This window comes from Parasteatoda tepidariorum, chromosome 7, assembly GCF_982258835.1.
Source record: "Parasteatoda tepidariorum strain Cologne lab strain chromosome 7, Ptep-v5.0, whole genome shotgun sequence".
Classification (NCBI taxonomy): Eukaryota; Metazoa; Arthropoda; class Arachnida; order Araneae; family Theridiidae; genus Parasteatoda; species Parasteatoda tepidariorum.
The window spans coordinates 95,796,644-95,815,003 of record NC_141761.1 but is presented as its reverse complement, the minus strand read 5'-3'; the positions used below and the strand labels follow the sequence as shown (position 1 = coordinate 95,815,003).

The 18,360-nt window shown below is 25.6% G+C and overlaps 1 protein-coding gene across 1 annotated transcript; it reads right to left on the bottom strand.

Annotated features, from left to right (window-relative positions):
• Positions 1-6,244: 6,244 nt before the first annotated feature.
• Positions 6,245-18,334, bottom strand: Gmppb (GDP-mannose pyrophosphorylase B). The gene is made up of 8 exons (XM_043039584.3): positions 18,206-18,334; positions 16,616-16,746; positions 15,132-15,212; positions 12,372-12,560; positions 9,564-9,719; positions 8,866-9,072; positions 7,451-7,633; positions 6,245-6,498 (listed from the first exon to the last, which is right to left on the bottom strand). The coding sequence occupies exons 2-8, from the start codon at positions 16,742-16,744 to the stop codon at positions 6,367-6,369; spliced, it is 1,077 nt and encodes a 358-aa protein (XP_042895518.1). The 5' UTR covers positions 16,745-16,746; positions 18,206-18,334; the 3' UTR covers positions 6,245-6,366.
• Between the last annotated feature and the right edge of the window lie 26 nt (positions 18,335-18,360).

Here is an 18,360-nt window from a genome sequence, read left to right as displayed (position 1 = left end):
ACACTAAAAAGTTTATAAATCATATATTTTTTTCTTTGCAAACCTTTCTAGTTACAAACTTGACAGACTTAATTATTTCTCTATACTTACATAGACTTAAACTCAGGAATTTCATAATAATAACGTAGATGGCAAATAGCTGTTCACTTAAAAATAGCCCTTACATAACAATATTTTTCCTTTAAAAATTGAAGACCTAAGTGGATTAAAATAAAAATAGATAAGGTTAAAAACATTTAAGAAATTACCTTTAAATATAAAACAAGAAAAACCAACAAATCATATTTTTTCCTTTACAAATACTTATAGCTCACTTGGCAAAAATAAGTAATTGCAAACATCTTGAGCAAAACTTACCAATTTTAAAATTTATTCAAAATGCTTAAACTTAGACAAGTAAGAAAATATAATACTAGAAAAGGCACCCAATCTAACAAAAATACTGACGCTAGTATATTTTAAGATAACAATGAGTTTTTAAACAAGTATTTTTTATGAAAAACAAAACTGTTTATTGAAAAAAAGAAAAAATTGTAGTATGTAAGAATTAGTCAGTCAGTATACAGTTATGATTAGTAAGTTTATGTAAATATTACAAAGAAAAGAACAAATTAATAAAAAAATATATTTATTCAATCATACTTTACAACCCTAGAAAATGTATTTAAAAAGTAGACCATAGCAATAAAAAATTTAATTTCAACACATTGAAGAAAAAAATTACAAGAACACATATTTACAGAATAGGAAAATTTTAAAAACGATTACAAATATATTTATAAATAGCCTTTAAAAAATAATGCTTGATTCAAATTATCACTTTAATAGTAAGTGAGAGAAAAATAATAATTTTTGAAATAAAGTTAAACAAAAAAGAAGATAATCATTATTATTGTTAAATTATATTCAAAAACAAATTCTGAAACACGCATGAGAATATTTGATGAGAAGGAAGAAGCTAAGAAATATTTACATTTAAATGTAGAAAAAAAAACATATTTTTAATAATTGAGGTGAACATAAAATTAAACAAAATATTTATGAAGCTCCATGTTTCATCAATATATTACTCTTAAGCACTTTTATGCTTATTCAACTTGATAAAATTAAATTGGAATCTTGAACCTGAACTTTTGAAACTAAAATTAAGAACTTTCTAAGACTTAAAAGTATTATAAAAGTAGTATTTCACATTTAAAGTATCAAATACAACTAAGTCACTTTAAAACATGACTTTCAACCAAATGAACTGTTTTTACAGTTTGACTCAATTCATAAAAACACTACTAAGTAAAATATTTAATGTTTAGGTCTATTTTTTTTTAAACTATACAACCATTCCATTTTTCATTTAATAACTACACTAATGTTTCCTCAAATCTAGTTTTATCACCGATTTGGAGATAAAAAGAAATTAGATGATGTACCACTGTACAAAAGAAAGAATTTTATTTTCAAATAAAAATAAGCACTTTCCAAATTCCATGGTGTAAGCAAAATATGTAAAAAGTAAACATAAGAAACATATTGGTTTGTTAATCATAACAAATAAAATACAAGTGCTAAGTAAAAAAAAGAAGAAGAGAATTATTGTAATAAACATCTTTTGAAAATGTTATCAAAGATATACTCTTATTTGTTGCTGAATATCGATATAGTATAAAGTTTGCGTGCAAAGTAAAACAACCTTGCATGTATGATAAGACAAAGATAATATATCTTATATAATGTAAAGGAATATTCATACATTTTTATATTTATCGAAAAAAATGGCACTCTGTTAATCAATTACAATTATATACAAATAACAAAATAATGCCAACTTTACAATAACAATATACTAAAACAAATCATTTACTATCAACATTAACTTGCTTAATTTTATTACAAAAGCATTTTATGTAACAAACCATTTTAATTTACTAATTTGATAAAAAAATTAAGCATTGATAAAGTTTTACTCTAATTAAATTCATTTAATTTAATGGCAAGGTCAAAACTAGAAAAAGTACTGTATTAAATAAAAATTAGTTAAATTATGCATCTTTTAAAATGCATTTGATGACATACACTATTTCACAAAAGATATAATTGCTATTGAAACTGGCATTAACTAATTTCCATCTGGAAAAAAAAAAATTAGACTTCCAGAAATTTCGTTTTACAAAAAATTATTCTAAAGGATGTACTTTAAAAAAACCTTGCTCCTTGAAATATTAGTAAGAAAAAAAATTGCAGTCTATAAGATTCATTGTTTTCTGTCTTTCATCAAACATCTTACATCACAGTTATCTGATTTTGTTATGATTGGTGTTGTGAATCGTGATAGAAACAGCCAACGACACCTATATTTTGCAATTCAATTGAATTTGTATTTAAAAATAATAACTTCCACTAAATTTGTATCTTTTTTTATGTAGAAAACTTACATAAAGAAAACTAAATTTTATAAAAATTATCTGAATCTTTTCAGAAGGTTTAAGAAAAGGTATGCACATGAAAACTGGAAAAAAAAGTGTTCTATAATCACACATAAACACATTTTATGACAGTGGAAGTAGCAATTCATTTGTAATTGCAAGTACATGCCAAACATAGACAAAAAAAATTAAAAAATACTGCCATTTTTATGAAGTTGTATGATTAAATATAATTAGACAAAAGTAGTAGTATTGAGTTTTTTCTGATATAGATGATTTTAGTTCACAAATAAAATTTAAATGTTTATTATAAACAGAATATAAAAAACCAAAATAATCTCAAATAACCATATTTAAAAACATAAAACGTTGTAAAGAATTTCACAGTTTTTAATTCACTTTAATTTTTTTTTCTATAATACAATGATTAGGTCAAACTCAAATTGCTTATAAATTATTTTTAAAATGTATTAGTAAAAGCTATTTTAAAATATCAAGTTAAGTTATTAATTCTATAACTTAGATCTTTAACCATAAGAAATGCTCATACATATTTTTATTATATATATTAAGACAGATGTAAAGAAAAAAAAAGGCAAGATGCGACCTCAGAGTAGAAACAAGCAACCAATGAGATCAGTTATCAGTATTTTTCAAAGCTCCTACAGAAACGAATCTGTATTTTTGAACTATATATACCATCTTTCCATAAAGTAAAGAATTGCCAGGGCTATAGAATAGACCAGTGTTTCCCAAAGTGTGATACGCGTACCCCCAGGGGTACGGGAACAGTTTAGCGGAGGTAAGCATTCTTAAGGGAAATATCTTGCAAACAAATGAAACAATTTCAAAAAAATTTTATTTAAAAACAAAGCTAGTTATGAAAATTTACGATTGCATATTTTTCTATTGGCTATTTTTTGCACAGTTAACAGCTAATAATTAGTGGGTGATGTCAACAGATAGTTGTGATTTTTAACTTTTGTGCAATTTCTTTATAGTAAAGGTTTGTAATAAATTCTACTTATTTTGATTATTTTAATAAAATATAATATTTACTCTAACATAGAATACGGATCACTGGTTAGTATCTACAAAACCTTGTACCAAAAAAGAAAAATGTTTTTAAAAAAATACATTCATTTTTTTATTAGTGGTACACAGTGTTACGAAAAATTTAGAAAGGGTACACAAAAGTCATAAGTTTGGGAAACACTGGAAGACTAATAAGTTAAATATTTAAAGAGTTATTAAATAATTTTAAAAATTGTCTGTTTGGTGAGATTTTTCCAACTACATGAAAAGTATCAAAACTGTGAATAATTCTCATTTTTTCCAAATTTTTATTAGCCCAGATAATGCAGCATAAGAGTAACTTTTTAAAATTGGACCAAAAATTTTGTTTTTACTTTTTACTATCAAAAATTAATTTAAACTTCTAGATACGTAGCAATATTAAATGCTTAATGTGAGTTTTAGGCAGCTAATTCAAACAATTTTCAAATGCCAACCTAAAATAGCTCATCCGTAAAGTTACATCATTAAATATTTTTTTAAAAATTCAAAGATAGCCTATCTTGTCTTTGTTTCATTATTGATAATGCTATGCAATTAATAAATTTTTCAAAAAAAATTATATAATTAGAAATACTTAAGAAACTGGTAATATAAAATTAACTTTAAATTATGATACATAATTAATCAATAAACTTTGAACAAACAACACATAAATATTAAATCATATAACATTCGCTTAATTTTTTAAAAAGAATATTTATTTAAGAACTTATAATTTATATATTTTAAAACATAAAAGATAACTATTTCAATGTTTGATTTTAAAGATGTATGAAACATTTCTAAAACTAAGAACAATACATTGAATATATATATATATATTACAAAAAAGGTGAAAATATTAGTGTGTATGACCAGACATATCAGTTATAAATAATTGAAATAATAAACAAAAAGTAAACTTATAAAAAAAAAAGAACACATTTAAAAAATCCCAATAACTGCAACAAAAAAAATTTAAAGTTTAAAGATTAAAATATAGTAATATTAAAAAAGTGTTATAACAGTGACATAAATTCTTTTACACTGTACTCATCCACCATACTTAACTTTTGTGTGCTACATTAATATTCATAACACAATTATTATTATTTACACATCTAAAAAAAAAAAATTTTTATATTATATTGCCATAATTAGAACATGGAATCTACATAAATAATAGCATAACTATCAAAAATTAGTGGCATCAGTTAATTTTTGAAGCAGTAACATATCCTAACCACCACAACAAAGATAATTTTTGACAAAAAAAAATTCATATGTTTCTTTTTTTTATGAGTTTAAAAAATATATATAAAATAAAGAATATAAAAAGTTAGCTGAGGTCTGCATGTTTTACGACTCTTTGCTCTCGCCCAGCTAAATAAAAAGTACATAAATAATGTATGATACATAATATATATATATATTTAAACCAGACAATTCTTCAACAAATTTTGTTTTTTATAAAGTTCAAATAAATAGTTTTTAATAGTTAAAACTAAATAATATTCAATAGCCAGAAAATCTAACATTAATAATCATCATATAAAGCTGTCTGCAAACAATTTCCATTATTTAACAAATACACTAAAAGGCTGAATGATTCAATCATTATGTTTGACAAAATGAGAATATAAAACCTAATTATAACTAGTTTAATCATACAGCAGGCACACACTTTTAACCAACATGGAAGATTGCGCCTATTGTCTGGATATGCTATTGTAAAATGAGAATTAAGAGAGTAAGATAACACTGAAATTAGTTTAAAGCTACTAATTACAATTCATTTAAACATTTTTTACTTAAACAGTAAATTATATAAAAATAAATCCCAATAACAATAGATAACAACTGAAGATTTACTGAAATTATTTCAAAATAAAATTGACAAAATTGCTGATATTTTGACTGAATTATAAAAATTTGTAATATTAAAGAGCAAAATATAATATAGAAATAAAAAAATAATTTAAATTTAGACTATTAGATTAGATTTCTTTTATATGATATAAAAATCTGATTTTAAATATATAAAGAAAAAATCATGATTTTTATTAACTCTGCCAGAAACTTAAGACTTTACTTTAAACAATGACTAAATATGAATAAAAGATAGGCAGAGGAATACCAAACATGTGTTTTCACAGCGGTGCAAGGATAAAAAAATATTAAACGAAATTCATAATTAGATCTTTCATCAAGGTTAGCAAGCTGGAAGATTATTAAGTAAACCCAAAGATTGAATATATAGAGGGATAAAAAGTTCATAAAGTTTAAATGCTAAAAAAGACCAAGTTTGAATTTAAATTAATCACAATCAAAAATATATTATTTTTAACTAAACGAAAATTATCTTTAGCCTTACAAGAAATTTGTAAATAAAACTTAAGTCTTCATTAGTTTAAAAATAAAAATGTATATAATAAATACATTATTTTTAAATGAATAAAAACCAAGATTAGGAGTAAAAAATCACTAAATTCTTAAAAACCAATAAATTTTCTAACTCAAATCAAATAAAAAGTTAACACTACAAACAATGTTATAAGTATTGTTAAGATGATTGCATTAAAAAAACATAAATAATTCTTATTTATGAAATATTAAGTTTACAGTTATTAACTTAAAATATATTAATAACTCTTATTTAGTAAATATTAAATTATTAATTACATATTAGAAGTTAATTGATGCAAGTAGTATAAATATTAATAAAACAAATGTCACAGTATAAAAGGCAGAATAGTTTGTTCAAAAAGTTCTTGATCAAATTTATTTTTGTCCTAATTAGGCACCATCAATATATTAAATATATAAGAGAAATTATACAATGATAATTTATGTATAAAAATATACTCCATAAACTAAGTAATAATAAATGTTACATAATGATTTGTGGTTCAGAAACAGATTCTGAAATGGCTTTGTGAGGAAGTACTTTACCCCCATTCACGAATAATTCATCTTTTACAATTACATCTTCACCTAAAACTGTTGTATTTTCCATTCGTACCTATGATAACAAAACATGTTTGTTAGAAAAATTTAACAAATTTCATTAAATTACACGCAATTATAAACATTGTTTTGAATAATGAGTAGTGATTTTGAGTAGTAAGTTAACTCCACATGATATTGTATTTCAAATTTAATTTTGTATTTAGTCCTGCAAAATGAATTTTTCAAGCATAAAAGACATAGAACATTTTGTGCAAAATAAAATTTTATGGAGCTGGTTGAAGAAGCTAGATTGATTTGAGAAACTATCATATTCTTGAAACTGACTATCATTAAGTTTTTTAAGATTTTTAATAAATATAATAATAATAAATTGATAATTTTTTAGAAATTGCAAAACATTTTTGAAAATATTTCATATCAGTATATTAGGTATAGAGTTAATAATAATTTCCAGTATTACATTCAGAAAATAGTTTTATTCCAATTGAATTGCACTTTTTTGTATTGGAAAGAAGTTAATATAATAGTTGCAATGAAATGAATGAAAGATTCATTAAAAGAAGGTTCATGCTATGCCAAATAATAAGTTTAAAAAAGAGCAAAAAACATACATACTTACAACTATAATGAGAAAAAAGAATAAAAATAATTTTCAAATATTATAAGACTAAAAATAATGCAAGAGCAAAACAATAAAAATTAAAAAAGTATAATGTTCTAATTTTGTTTTCATTTTTTACAGCTTTGGTTTTAGTTGGCTCAAGACTACTAATTAAAAGGCTTTGTTACAGAACAATGAAGATGAATCAATATTGCAATATTGAGAAATAAAAAATAATAATTAAAAGCATTTTTGACTTGTGAGCCACTTGGAAAGATTCTGCATACCAATTGTGGCACATTTTTCATTCTCTCCCTCATATAAAGTAGCAGTAAACAACATGACTTATTTCCTAATAAATTAAAAACGGATAAAATTTAATAAACATAAAATGAAAACTTACCCATTTCCCAACAACACTTTTCCATCCAATAATGCAAGACTCTAACCATGCATGAGACTTAATATGGCAACCTTTTAGCAATGTGCATCTTTTAACGCATACACCATCATCAATTACTACCCCTGGACCTATTACAACGTTAGGACCTATGCGACAATCTTTCCCAATTTTTGCTGTAGGATCCTGAAAAAAAGAGAAATTAATGTATTTTCAATCAAAAATTAAAAAAATATATGTAAATAAAGAATTTTTTTGTATTTATATAATGTGAAAGAAAAGCATGCATTTAACATAAAAATTGTTTTTCAAAAGGAACTGTCATTATGATGGTAAAACTGTGTCAGTGAAAACATAAGATACCTATATTTGCACAGTTTCATTAATATTGCAATACATTAAGTTGTTCAAAAAGTAGTTTTAGTGTTTTTTAACAGTTGACTTCACTATCAAGCCTTATAGTCATTAGACATTTTGACAGCTGATATGGTAAGGGTTGCTTATAAAAATAATTTATAGATTCTATGCAAAAGTGTTTGGTTGGTTCCCTTTCAAATAAGAAAAGTTGAAGCAGCAGTTTCAGCACATTTTACTTTCTTACTATCAGAAAGATAAAAATGTAGTTTTCAAACAAGAAAAAAAATTACCCAATGTGTATGGAAAAGATGTATCGACAGTACGCCAGTGCCAAAACTGGTTGGAAAAATGTGAAACGGAGAATTCTGATGTTTAAGATGTGTCATATTCTGAAAGGCCAGTTGAAGCTGATGAAGACACAATATAGGCAATAACTGATGCAAACCAACGAATATGGATTCGTAAGATTGCTGTGAGATTAAACTTATCAAACTTTCAATGATGATTTGAAACGCCTAGATTTAATCTCAAAGCTTGACATATGGGTTACTCATAATCTAACGCAAGGAAATTTGTGCTGATGCATTGATATTTTTTTTTAATTTTCAAATATCAAAAAAATAATAATAATAATCCAGTTGAGTGCATCATAATTGGGGACGAGAAATGAGTTTTCTACAATAATTGCTCCAGTCTATAAAAAAAAATTGTTTTGAAGGTAAAACCTCTCATTTAAATATGGAGGCCGAAAATCACCTGAATCAGTTTATGGACCAAGAAGAACAAAAATTTTATGATCATGGAATCATGCTACTGCCAGAAAGTTGACAAAAAATTATTGAACCAGAAAGAACAACTTATATAATTCAATAAAATATTTATTCACAATAAGAAAATAGTCTTTCCTTTTCATTAAAAAAATATATATATTGTTTTCCGAACAACCAAAAAATACACTGTTAACGCAAGTTATTACAATTATGTGAAGAAAGCACAAGAATAATAAGCATTTTTAACAAAACAAAGCACATTAGAAAAACAGAATCCCATAAACTACTTACCAAGAGAACATTTCCACATATTTCTGCATTTTTCATAAGCTTTTCAGGTTCAGTTTTTCTCATATGTTGAAGATAATAGCACATGCCAGTTAAAAAGTCTTTAGGTTGTCCAATATCCATCCAGAATCCTTCCAACTCAAAAGCGTACAACTGATTGGCTTCAACCATTTCAGGAAAAATTTCTTTCTCAATAGAAGTGGGTCTAACCTAATAAGAAAAAATATTATAAATAGCTTGTGTTTATTGGCAACTGATATTGTTGTCATTACTAATTGACATAGTTTTGCAATAAAATTATTCTATGGCCTTCATGGCCCACATAAGAAAAAAGTTGAAAACTCGCTTTAATTTAAATTTAGTAAAAATAACTCTTCATTATAGTCCATACGACATTGGGAATATGAAATACACATCTTCTTTCGCTATAAAAATATTAAAAATACTTAAATTTAAATAAAAAAAATTCTATACCTTGTAAATATTTATAAATTACAAACAATTACTTAATGGGTTCATTGATCATCAATAATTGACATAACTAAATTCATTGCAGCCCTTAAATGCTTAATTATTTTTTCTTGCTGCCCTCCTCAAAAGAAGAGGTAATGCTCAAAAGAGTTTTTAATTCCAAAGCTATTATTGTAAGAATATTTGAATATTTTAAGAAAGAAAAGAAAAAAGATTAAAAAAATACTTACTTGAATTCTATTCAGAACTGACTGATTAAGGATGTACAATCCAGCATTAATCTTATTTGAGACAAACTCTTGAGGTTTTTCTACAAACCTATCTACTTTACCATTTGCTTCATAAACCACTACACCATATTTAGAGGGCTCATCTACTCGAGTTACCTAAATCAAAACATTCGTGCATTGTCATTAGAATCATGCAAAACATTCATGTATTGCAATTAGTATCAAGTAAAACATTCATGTGTTGCAATTAGTATCAAGTGAAACATTTATGAGTTTCAATTAGTATCATGTAAAACGCTTATGTGTTGCAATTAATAGCATGTAAAGCATTCGTGTGTTGTAACCAGTATCATGTAAAAAAAAATTTAAAGGTATGTATGAAAAATCACAATTTAAAATACAAATATTCAATGTAACAGTGATATCTGTTCTCTTCTATACAGTAGAAAAACTTGAGAGCTAACAAAGCAGCAGAAAAACCAAATAGATCCCTATAAAACACGTAAGAAAAATATAAAAAATCTACTGCTTGAACAAAATAAACAACATGGTTCTATACTGTACAAGACATTAGGCAATAGATATAAAAACAGAGACGGTGGAACTGGATTAGCCATACAATAAAAAAGATGCCAAAGAGAATCGCACTGATCTGATCACCAGATAGAAAAAGGAAGAGGTAAGCCGAGATTAACATGGCAGAGTATGGTGGCCAATGAGAGAAACTAATTTAAGTAGCCATGTTGTAATGTTGCCAGAGAACACACTGGACAGGCAAAAATGGAGGCCAGAGATTGCGGCACTATCATTTTCACACAAAGGGAAGCATTAGATAGATTTTCAAGAGTTAAGATAGTTTCATCCCCAATGTTAATCATTTTTGTAGTTTGGAGCAAAATGTCCCAAGAATGTATGAAATATGGGGTTTTGTTGCTAAATATTGAAAGGAGCACTTTGTTGCAATTGTATCATCTCTGCATCATACGTGAAAATATTATCTAAAATTTTATTATAAACTAGCAAATGTGCATCTTAAAACATTCGATTTCATTCTAATGTTAAGCATGAAAGAGAGCATTTTTTTCTTATGATTATAAATATTTCATTTTTTATAATCTTACTTGTACGCAATTAAATTTAAAGCAAATTCTAAAAATCATATTAGATGGGGAAAAAATACAATTTTTAAATATTTAATTAAATTGGGAAATACTTAAGAACTTCTATGTAGGTTAGGGATGCACAGCCTGCAACCAGTGGGATGCAGGCTGTGACATAAATACATAATGTGTGTACATAATGTATAAATACATAATGTAATGTGTGTACATAAATAATCTAAAATATCAAAAAATAAGTTTAGGTAAACCCAGAGTAAACCATAAAGTATCAAATTATGAAAAAAAAATTTCAAAAAAATGTAAAATACAAACAAATTATGGCAATATTATACAGTGGAAAAGTAATCTTGCAATAATTTGCTTGCATTTTGATGTTTGGAAAATATTTTTCCACCACTTTAAACTTAATGGTTAATCTAGATTTACAGGAAACTTTTTTCTAAACTTTTAAACAACAATGGAGGCGAAGTAGGATTAGCCATGAAAAGTTTCTCCCAGGAAAGTTTCTTCCCCAAAAGTTTCTTTCTGTTCTATGGCAGAATTTTTTCAGGCTTTCTGCAACAAACTTCTCTAGCACTAATATATTTCTGCAAGATACTTTTATAATAACAATTACTAATTTAAAGTAACAGAAGCATTGTGTTTTACTAAAGAAAAAAAAACTCTACTCATGTAATACAAAACTGTATATAATTTTTTTAACTGCAAATGTAATATTTTTTTAGTTTTAATATTATGGGTGACTAAAAAAAAAAATGTGCAATTTAAATTTTGCAAGCAATAAAATTACATGAGAAATATCAGAATTATTATTTTTTTTAAATGTGAAAATTCAGAGCAATAACAGTTGAAACTGAGTGATTCAAACCTTGTGCACTGTAATAATATTAGTATTTTTAAAAAAGTCACGAGAATGTGAGTAATATCAACAGTAGTAACTGAGACATCTGGATTTGAAAAAATCAAGTTGGTGCGAGTTGGAAGTGATTAAGTAAAATTTGTATTGTCAAATTACTGTGTGATTTAAAATTTTCATGTGCATAATATCATATTAAAAATATTGAACTGATTTAATTCCGATCAAATTTATCAACAAATGTACCGCAACATTAAATTAATTATTTTGCTACAAATCTGAATTTGTAACAAAATCCCCACTCACAGTCATGTTTTATTAAAATATAAAATATGGTGTTCTTTAAAAAAAAAAAATTACAGAAAGAACATAATTTCTAGAGCAAACTACCTTTTAAAAGTTTGTGATTTAAGAATTTTTTTACATTATCATTTTGAAATTCTTGCTGAAGTCGATTTTTTTTTTATTTTCAAATGAGAATAGAAAATTCTCAAGCATTTCTTTCTCCCATGATGCTCAAGAAAGGTATCTTTGTAGTATAATTCTGCAGAAAAAAAAACCTTTCTCAAAAAATACAACAGAAGAGAAAACCAAAATTGTTCACTTTCCAAACGAAAATTCTTTCTGCAAGAACACCGTAACGCCCTGTGACAATGTCGCCGTGATTCTGCCACAGGGTATAGTGTCTTCTTAGGAACATTAACAATCTTATATACAAAAAAAGCCGATCATATATCACAAAAAAGAGGTTACAAAAATGGGAATATACAGTAATAATAAATATAAGTTACTTCACAATTACAATGTAATTACAATTTATTAACACTTTACCACAATAGTTCCTTCTTGTCCATGAGCTTTATGGAATGTTATCATCTCTTTGAAAGGGAAATTGCATACAATGTCACTGTTAAGAACAAAGAAAGGCTCCGATCCAGATAAAAGATGTTTAGCTAAAGCTAAAGGACCAGCTGTCCCCAGAGGCTCTTCTTCTTGGGATATACTTATTTGAATGCCTAACTAAGAAATTAAAAAATTAAAATATTAAAAAAAATAAAATAACATATTAAAAATTATAACAATGTATTGCATAATTGTGAGAATGCTATTTTATATCTGTAATAACTTATAGTGAAATTTTAATAATGTATATATGCATTAAAAATGCATAAATGTAAAATTTTATGGATGTTTTTAAAAGTAATGACTCGTTTGGGGCAAATAAAACATTTAATTTATGAATTTTTTAACATTTAATTTATCATGGTGAGCGTGTTTGTGTGCGGTAGAGCAACTACTGATATGTCTTGCCAAACCGGAGAGATCAGTGGGGAGACACCAGACTAAGAATAACACCCTGGTGCCTCCACACTAGGGGTTGGAAAGCTTACGAGATAGGATTCTATTTGATACAGAAGTCGAAATCATGCAGAGCCATCTCTCTGAAGTATGAAAGTCCCCTACCAAATTTGTCCTCTCTAGTTAGTATGAATTAGGTTAGGTTATGAAAGCCAGGAGGATAAAGATGACTGGTAAAATCTTCTCGGAAAAGAAGACTATCAAAATCAGAATGTAAGAGCATTGTACGAAATGAAAACTCTTCCGAGTCAAAGCTGAAATTGAAATATATAAAACTGACATTTTTGGCATCAGTGAAACTAGGTGGAACACAAGCGGAGAAACTCGACTTAGAGATGGAAAATCTATAATGTTCTCTGGAAATGTAAATGAAGATGGGGCTCACTGTGAAAAGTGGTGTGAGTGAAAAACGCCCTTTTCACTCTATAAAGCAACAGGAAAGTCTTTGATGGAATGGGGTGCAGTGTTCGAAAGAATAATTCGAGCTAGATTCTGAAGAAAGCAGGAAAATATTTTAACTATTAATGCTACTTATTGATGTTAGTGATGAAGGGAAACAAATATTCTACAGTGATATACATGATACTAAATATAGTATTAATCCAAAAGACATACTGATGGTCATTAATCACTTTCATGCTAAAGTTAAATCAAAGAACTAAAGAATTGAACATATAATGAAGGCACGGACTTGGAACGATGAATGAAAATGGGAAGCTTTTTATTGATCTTTGTCTTACTAGAAATTTATGTTTTGGAGGAATAATGCTTCACCATAAAAATATCCATAAAGCTGCTTGGATATTTCTGGATAAAAAGATAAGGTATCAAATCAACCACATCACTATTCATAAAAAATGGAAGAGGTTTTTGCTGAATGTTTGTAACATAAGAGAAGTAGATGCAAATTTCGACCATTTACTGGTCATTGGTAAAGTTCTACAAAGCTGAGTAACTGAGTAAGCATGCTAAACTGATTAACATGAACAAAAGATTGCTATCAAACAAGATTTAATGTTGAGACAGCCAAGAATTTTAAACTGAATTAAATTTAGAAAATCATTTTCAAGCTTTAAATCACGTGGAAATAAATGAAGAATAGAAAAAAAATTGAAAAGCTCTAAATGAAAAGTGCTGAAGAGATTCATGGAAAAAAGAAATTTGGGGAAAAAAAAGTGGCTATCTAAAGAGATCAAACACTCAGTTTGTGAAAGATCCGAAATAAAACAACAAAAATATTATTAGAAGAGAACATGCTGAAATTAAATGAGAACGTCAGAAGGATTAAAAGAGAAAAATTATAGAAAATAAGATAAGTGCAAAACAAGATAAAATGATTTTCAATGTGATTTTTCAGCCAATAAAAATATACCTACAACAATGGAAAATTGCAACATCATCATTTGATTTTTACATATAGTTAGATATAGCATTAGTGTTGTATATAAAATAAAGATGAAAACGTGTGATTAAAATTAATTATAATAATGTAATACTGAGAGAAAAAAACTAGAAAAAAATGGTTTAAAAAACAAAATTTCACAAACACTAACTTGTGAATTAAATAAAAATGCTTGTATACCAAGTATCATAACTAAGCCTTTCTGTTCAAGTTAAGAAATTTAGCAAAATATTTGACTTTGAAAAGCAGGGAATATACTGCTTTAGTTAGTTCTAAGATAGCACTATTGTGAAACTAAATAGAAACATTCAAATAAAAAAAGCAGGCTAATGAACTTAATTAGGAATAAATGAAATTAATGCATTAAATTTAAAACTTTATGTAGCTTTCAATTTCATTAAACTTTACCAAAAAAAAAGCAGAATCAACCTTTAAAAGGGTTTATAGACCATATAAGAAAACCTTTCTTATTTCCCCTTGTTACTTTCCGAATCCCATCATCACAAACTAGACAAGCAGGAAGGCTGTCCATGTTATCAAAGAAACTAGATGGTTGATTCATCCATGGCTATGACTCAATAAAACTAAAGAGCTTTCATATCCAAGTATATGATAAAGAACAAAAATAAAATACAACAGAAAAATCCTACAAGATTTCCAATGGCAACATCTAAGAAATGTCCTGCTACATCAATACCCTTGAGTCCATATAACAGCAAAAATTAAAATGATGTATATAAAAAATAAAAATCTATATCTGATATGAAAAAAAAAGAAAATAGAAGAAAAACTATTCGTCGTAAAAGAAATAATTTAAAATAAAAACAAACCTCTGCTGCTTCTTTTTTTATTTCTTGCTCTAACATTTCTGCTCGATAGCTGACTGCTAGAATTACGTGATCCACTCCAGCCTGAAAAGTCAATTTAATTTTACTATAATAAAAACAAAAAAATTAGATTCTCAGAAAAATTTTAAGTTTAAGATAATCAACTGCTAGAATTAGATGATTAACCCCAGCATGAAAAATTAATTTTATAATAATCAAAACAAATTTAGAAAAATACAAAAATATCAAGTTTAAGATAGCTGACAATTAGAATTACATGACCATTCCCAGTCTGAAAAAACAACTTAATTTAACAATAATGAAAACAAAACAAAGTGCACAAAAATGTTAAAATTGCTTTATGACTGTAAAAAAAAAACTTAATAAAATATTTAAAAATTAAATATTTCGGTGCTACTTGGAAAAATGAAATATTTAAGTGCTACAGCTGTTTCGGAAAATTAATATTGTAGCTTTATGGTAAAAGACATTAATAATTATTAAATAGATTACTTGGATACGAAATTATTCAGTTGCTTATAAAATACGAAAAATTTAAAAGAAATTTTAATATTTGTGAAAATTATATCAGTTTTTAATTTCATTAAAGAAAGAAAAATTTTCATTTATATTTTATAATGCAAATTAAAAATAAACTTCAGTGGGCAAATAAGTATTAACTATTTATTAAAAAGTTAGAAAACTAGAAATTCCATAACAATTTTATCCAAATCAGTCATTAATTGACCAATAAACTTAAGCTTAATCTTATAAATTAAATTGGACCTAAAAATTTGTACAAAATTACTTTCTAGAAATTATTTTAAACTTCCTTTAGTAAATTAATATCAGCATGATAACAGAATTTTCAATTTTAATCAGCAGCACAATCATCCTATATTTATCTTGTCAAAAATAGACTTGTAAAAAATAGAGTTAATCTAACATGTATATAAAAAATTTGCACAGATAAGGTAGTTTAAAATTACGCACAAAAAATTATGTTGCTAAAACTTCGTAATAATGTAATTTTTTTATATTTTTTATACAATGAAATAAATTTCTTTATATCTTATAACAAAGCAACTTGAGTTTTTAGATGTTAATAATTTTTCAAATGTCCCTTACTTTCTAAAGTGACAAATAATTAAAGAAAATTAATTGAAAAGCATCAATTTTCTTTACATTTATTTTCAATTGTCAAACAAATTTTATTAAGGAATTGAAACCAATAGTTATTAAGTTTTTAAAAAAAAAATTATTAAATTAAAAAATATTTAAAAAAAATTAATTATCAAGTTTGAATTAAAAAATATTTAATTAAAAAATATTAAAATATTTAATAAAAAAATATTTTTATGTTTTTCCTGTTAATTTTTTTTACCTCAAAAAAAATAGAGATATAAATATAATAATTTGCAGATAATCTGCAACACCTGTTGGAGGGTTTCTGCTACCAGGAACCGGAGTAGTTTAAACATACTTACAGCAACTAGTGCTTCCAGCTGATGCATCATCATGGGCTTATTACAAAACTCTACAAGGGGTTTAGGTCTACTAAGAGTAAGTGGACGGAGTCTGGTCCCATATCCTCCAACTAAGATCAGTGCCTTCATACCTAAAAATATTTAAGAAGTTCTTAGAACTGTAATAATTTAAAATAAAATTGATAAACTTTTGCACAACTTCCACACAATAATTGATAGGTGAAAAATATGAAGGTTTTATTATAATATTTTTTAATAAAAAAATAATTTATAAAATAGTTTATTTTAAATTATTTTTTAATAAATTAACTTTTGTTCAACTTCTATTCATAGGTTCTTCTAATTCATAAGTGAAAAATGTGCAGGTTAATAATTTTAAAAAAAATTTTACTATATTTTTAATAAAAAAATAATTTATAAAATAATCTTTTTTTTTTTATTTTAAATAAATTTTTACTAAATTAACTTTTGCACAACTTCCATACAGAGGTAAAAATGTAGTAATAATTTAGAAAATAATTTAGAGGTAATAATTTAGAAAAAAAATTATTATATTTTTTATTAAAAAAAATTATAAAAATAATCTTATTTTTTTATTTTTAATAAATTAAAACATGTTTAACCAATGTTTAATTAAAAAATTATTTTGTAAAATATGAAGTTTAATGTAAAATGATTTGTAAAAAAAAAATTAAGAATATATAAATTTTCAACTTAAAAAACCTGCCTGAAAATTACTTATTTTCATAATTTTGACTGTTGAGAATCATTGAAAAAAGATCTTTCTTTCATAAGAGTCAATATTACACAGTTATTGTAGACATGAGAAAAGAAACAAGAGAGATGGTTTGTTTAAAAAAGTTAATTTTGTATATGACTTGTTGTATTTTGTATAACTTATGCATTTTTTCTTCAATGCCAACAGGAACAATTACAATTTTTTACTCAAGCTAAAAATCACAAAATTTTTGGTTTAAAAACCAGAAAAAATTCAAGTTAATGACTAGAAAAGAAATGATATTCAGTGCAGACAGTATTAACTGCTAAAAAATAAGCTCCTATTTCTCTACACTCTCCAGAGGTGAATAAAGAAAACAGCACAGATTCAATCAATTACTTTGTGTTTTCTTTTTCAAATCTGATTTGCTTTCTTCATTTACATCTGACGAGCCTTGAATGCGAGCACTTGAAACATGTCAACTTTTTCCATCTTTATCTATTTTTCAAGCAAATGAAGTTTTTATATTTTCAAGTTATGTGAAGATTCTATTTATGACCTGCTTTTTTTCCTGACGAGGAACGGAGGAAATGGCAGAACTGGGCAGCAAACAATGAGGAGGAATTGTCAAAACATGATAGTGAAAATATAGTAAAGCAATAATAGGTTATAAGTATAAAAATTCCAAAAGCAAATATACAGTTTATAACATAATAAATTAAAATAAAAATTTACATCATTATATACCAACATATATTAAAATGAAATAAAATCGTACAATAAAAGGCATTCTAAAAATGACAATTGAATTAAATATTAAATTATATTAACAATTTTTAATCAAAATAAAGTTGAAAGAGAAATAGAAATACCGAAAGTAAAGAAAGGTAATATCTTTGGACAAAAATATAATAATAATTTGAAATATTCGCGGGTTTCCGAATTAAGAGTCTATGCCGGTGGTCAAACAAGAACACATCATATGCTGATGTAAACAAAACAGTGCAACGTCACTTTAAGTTTATAA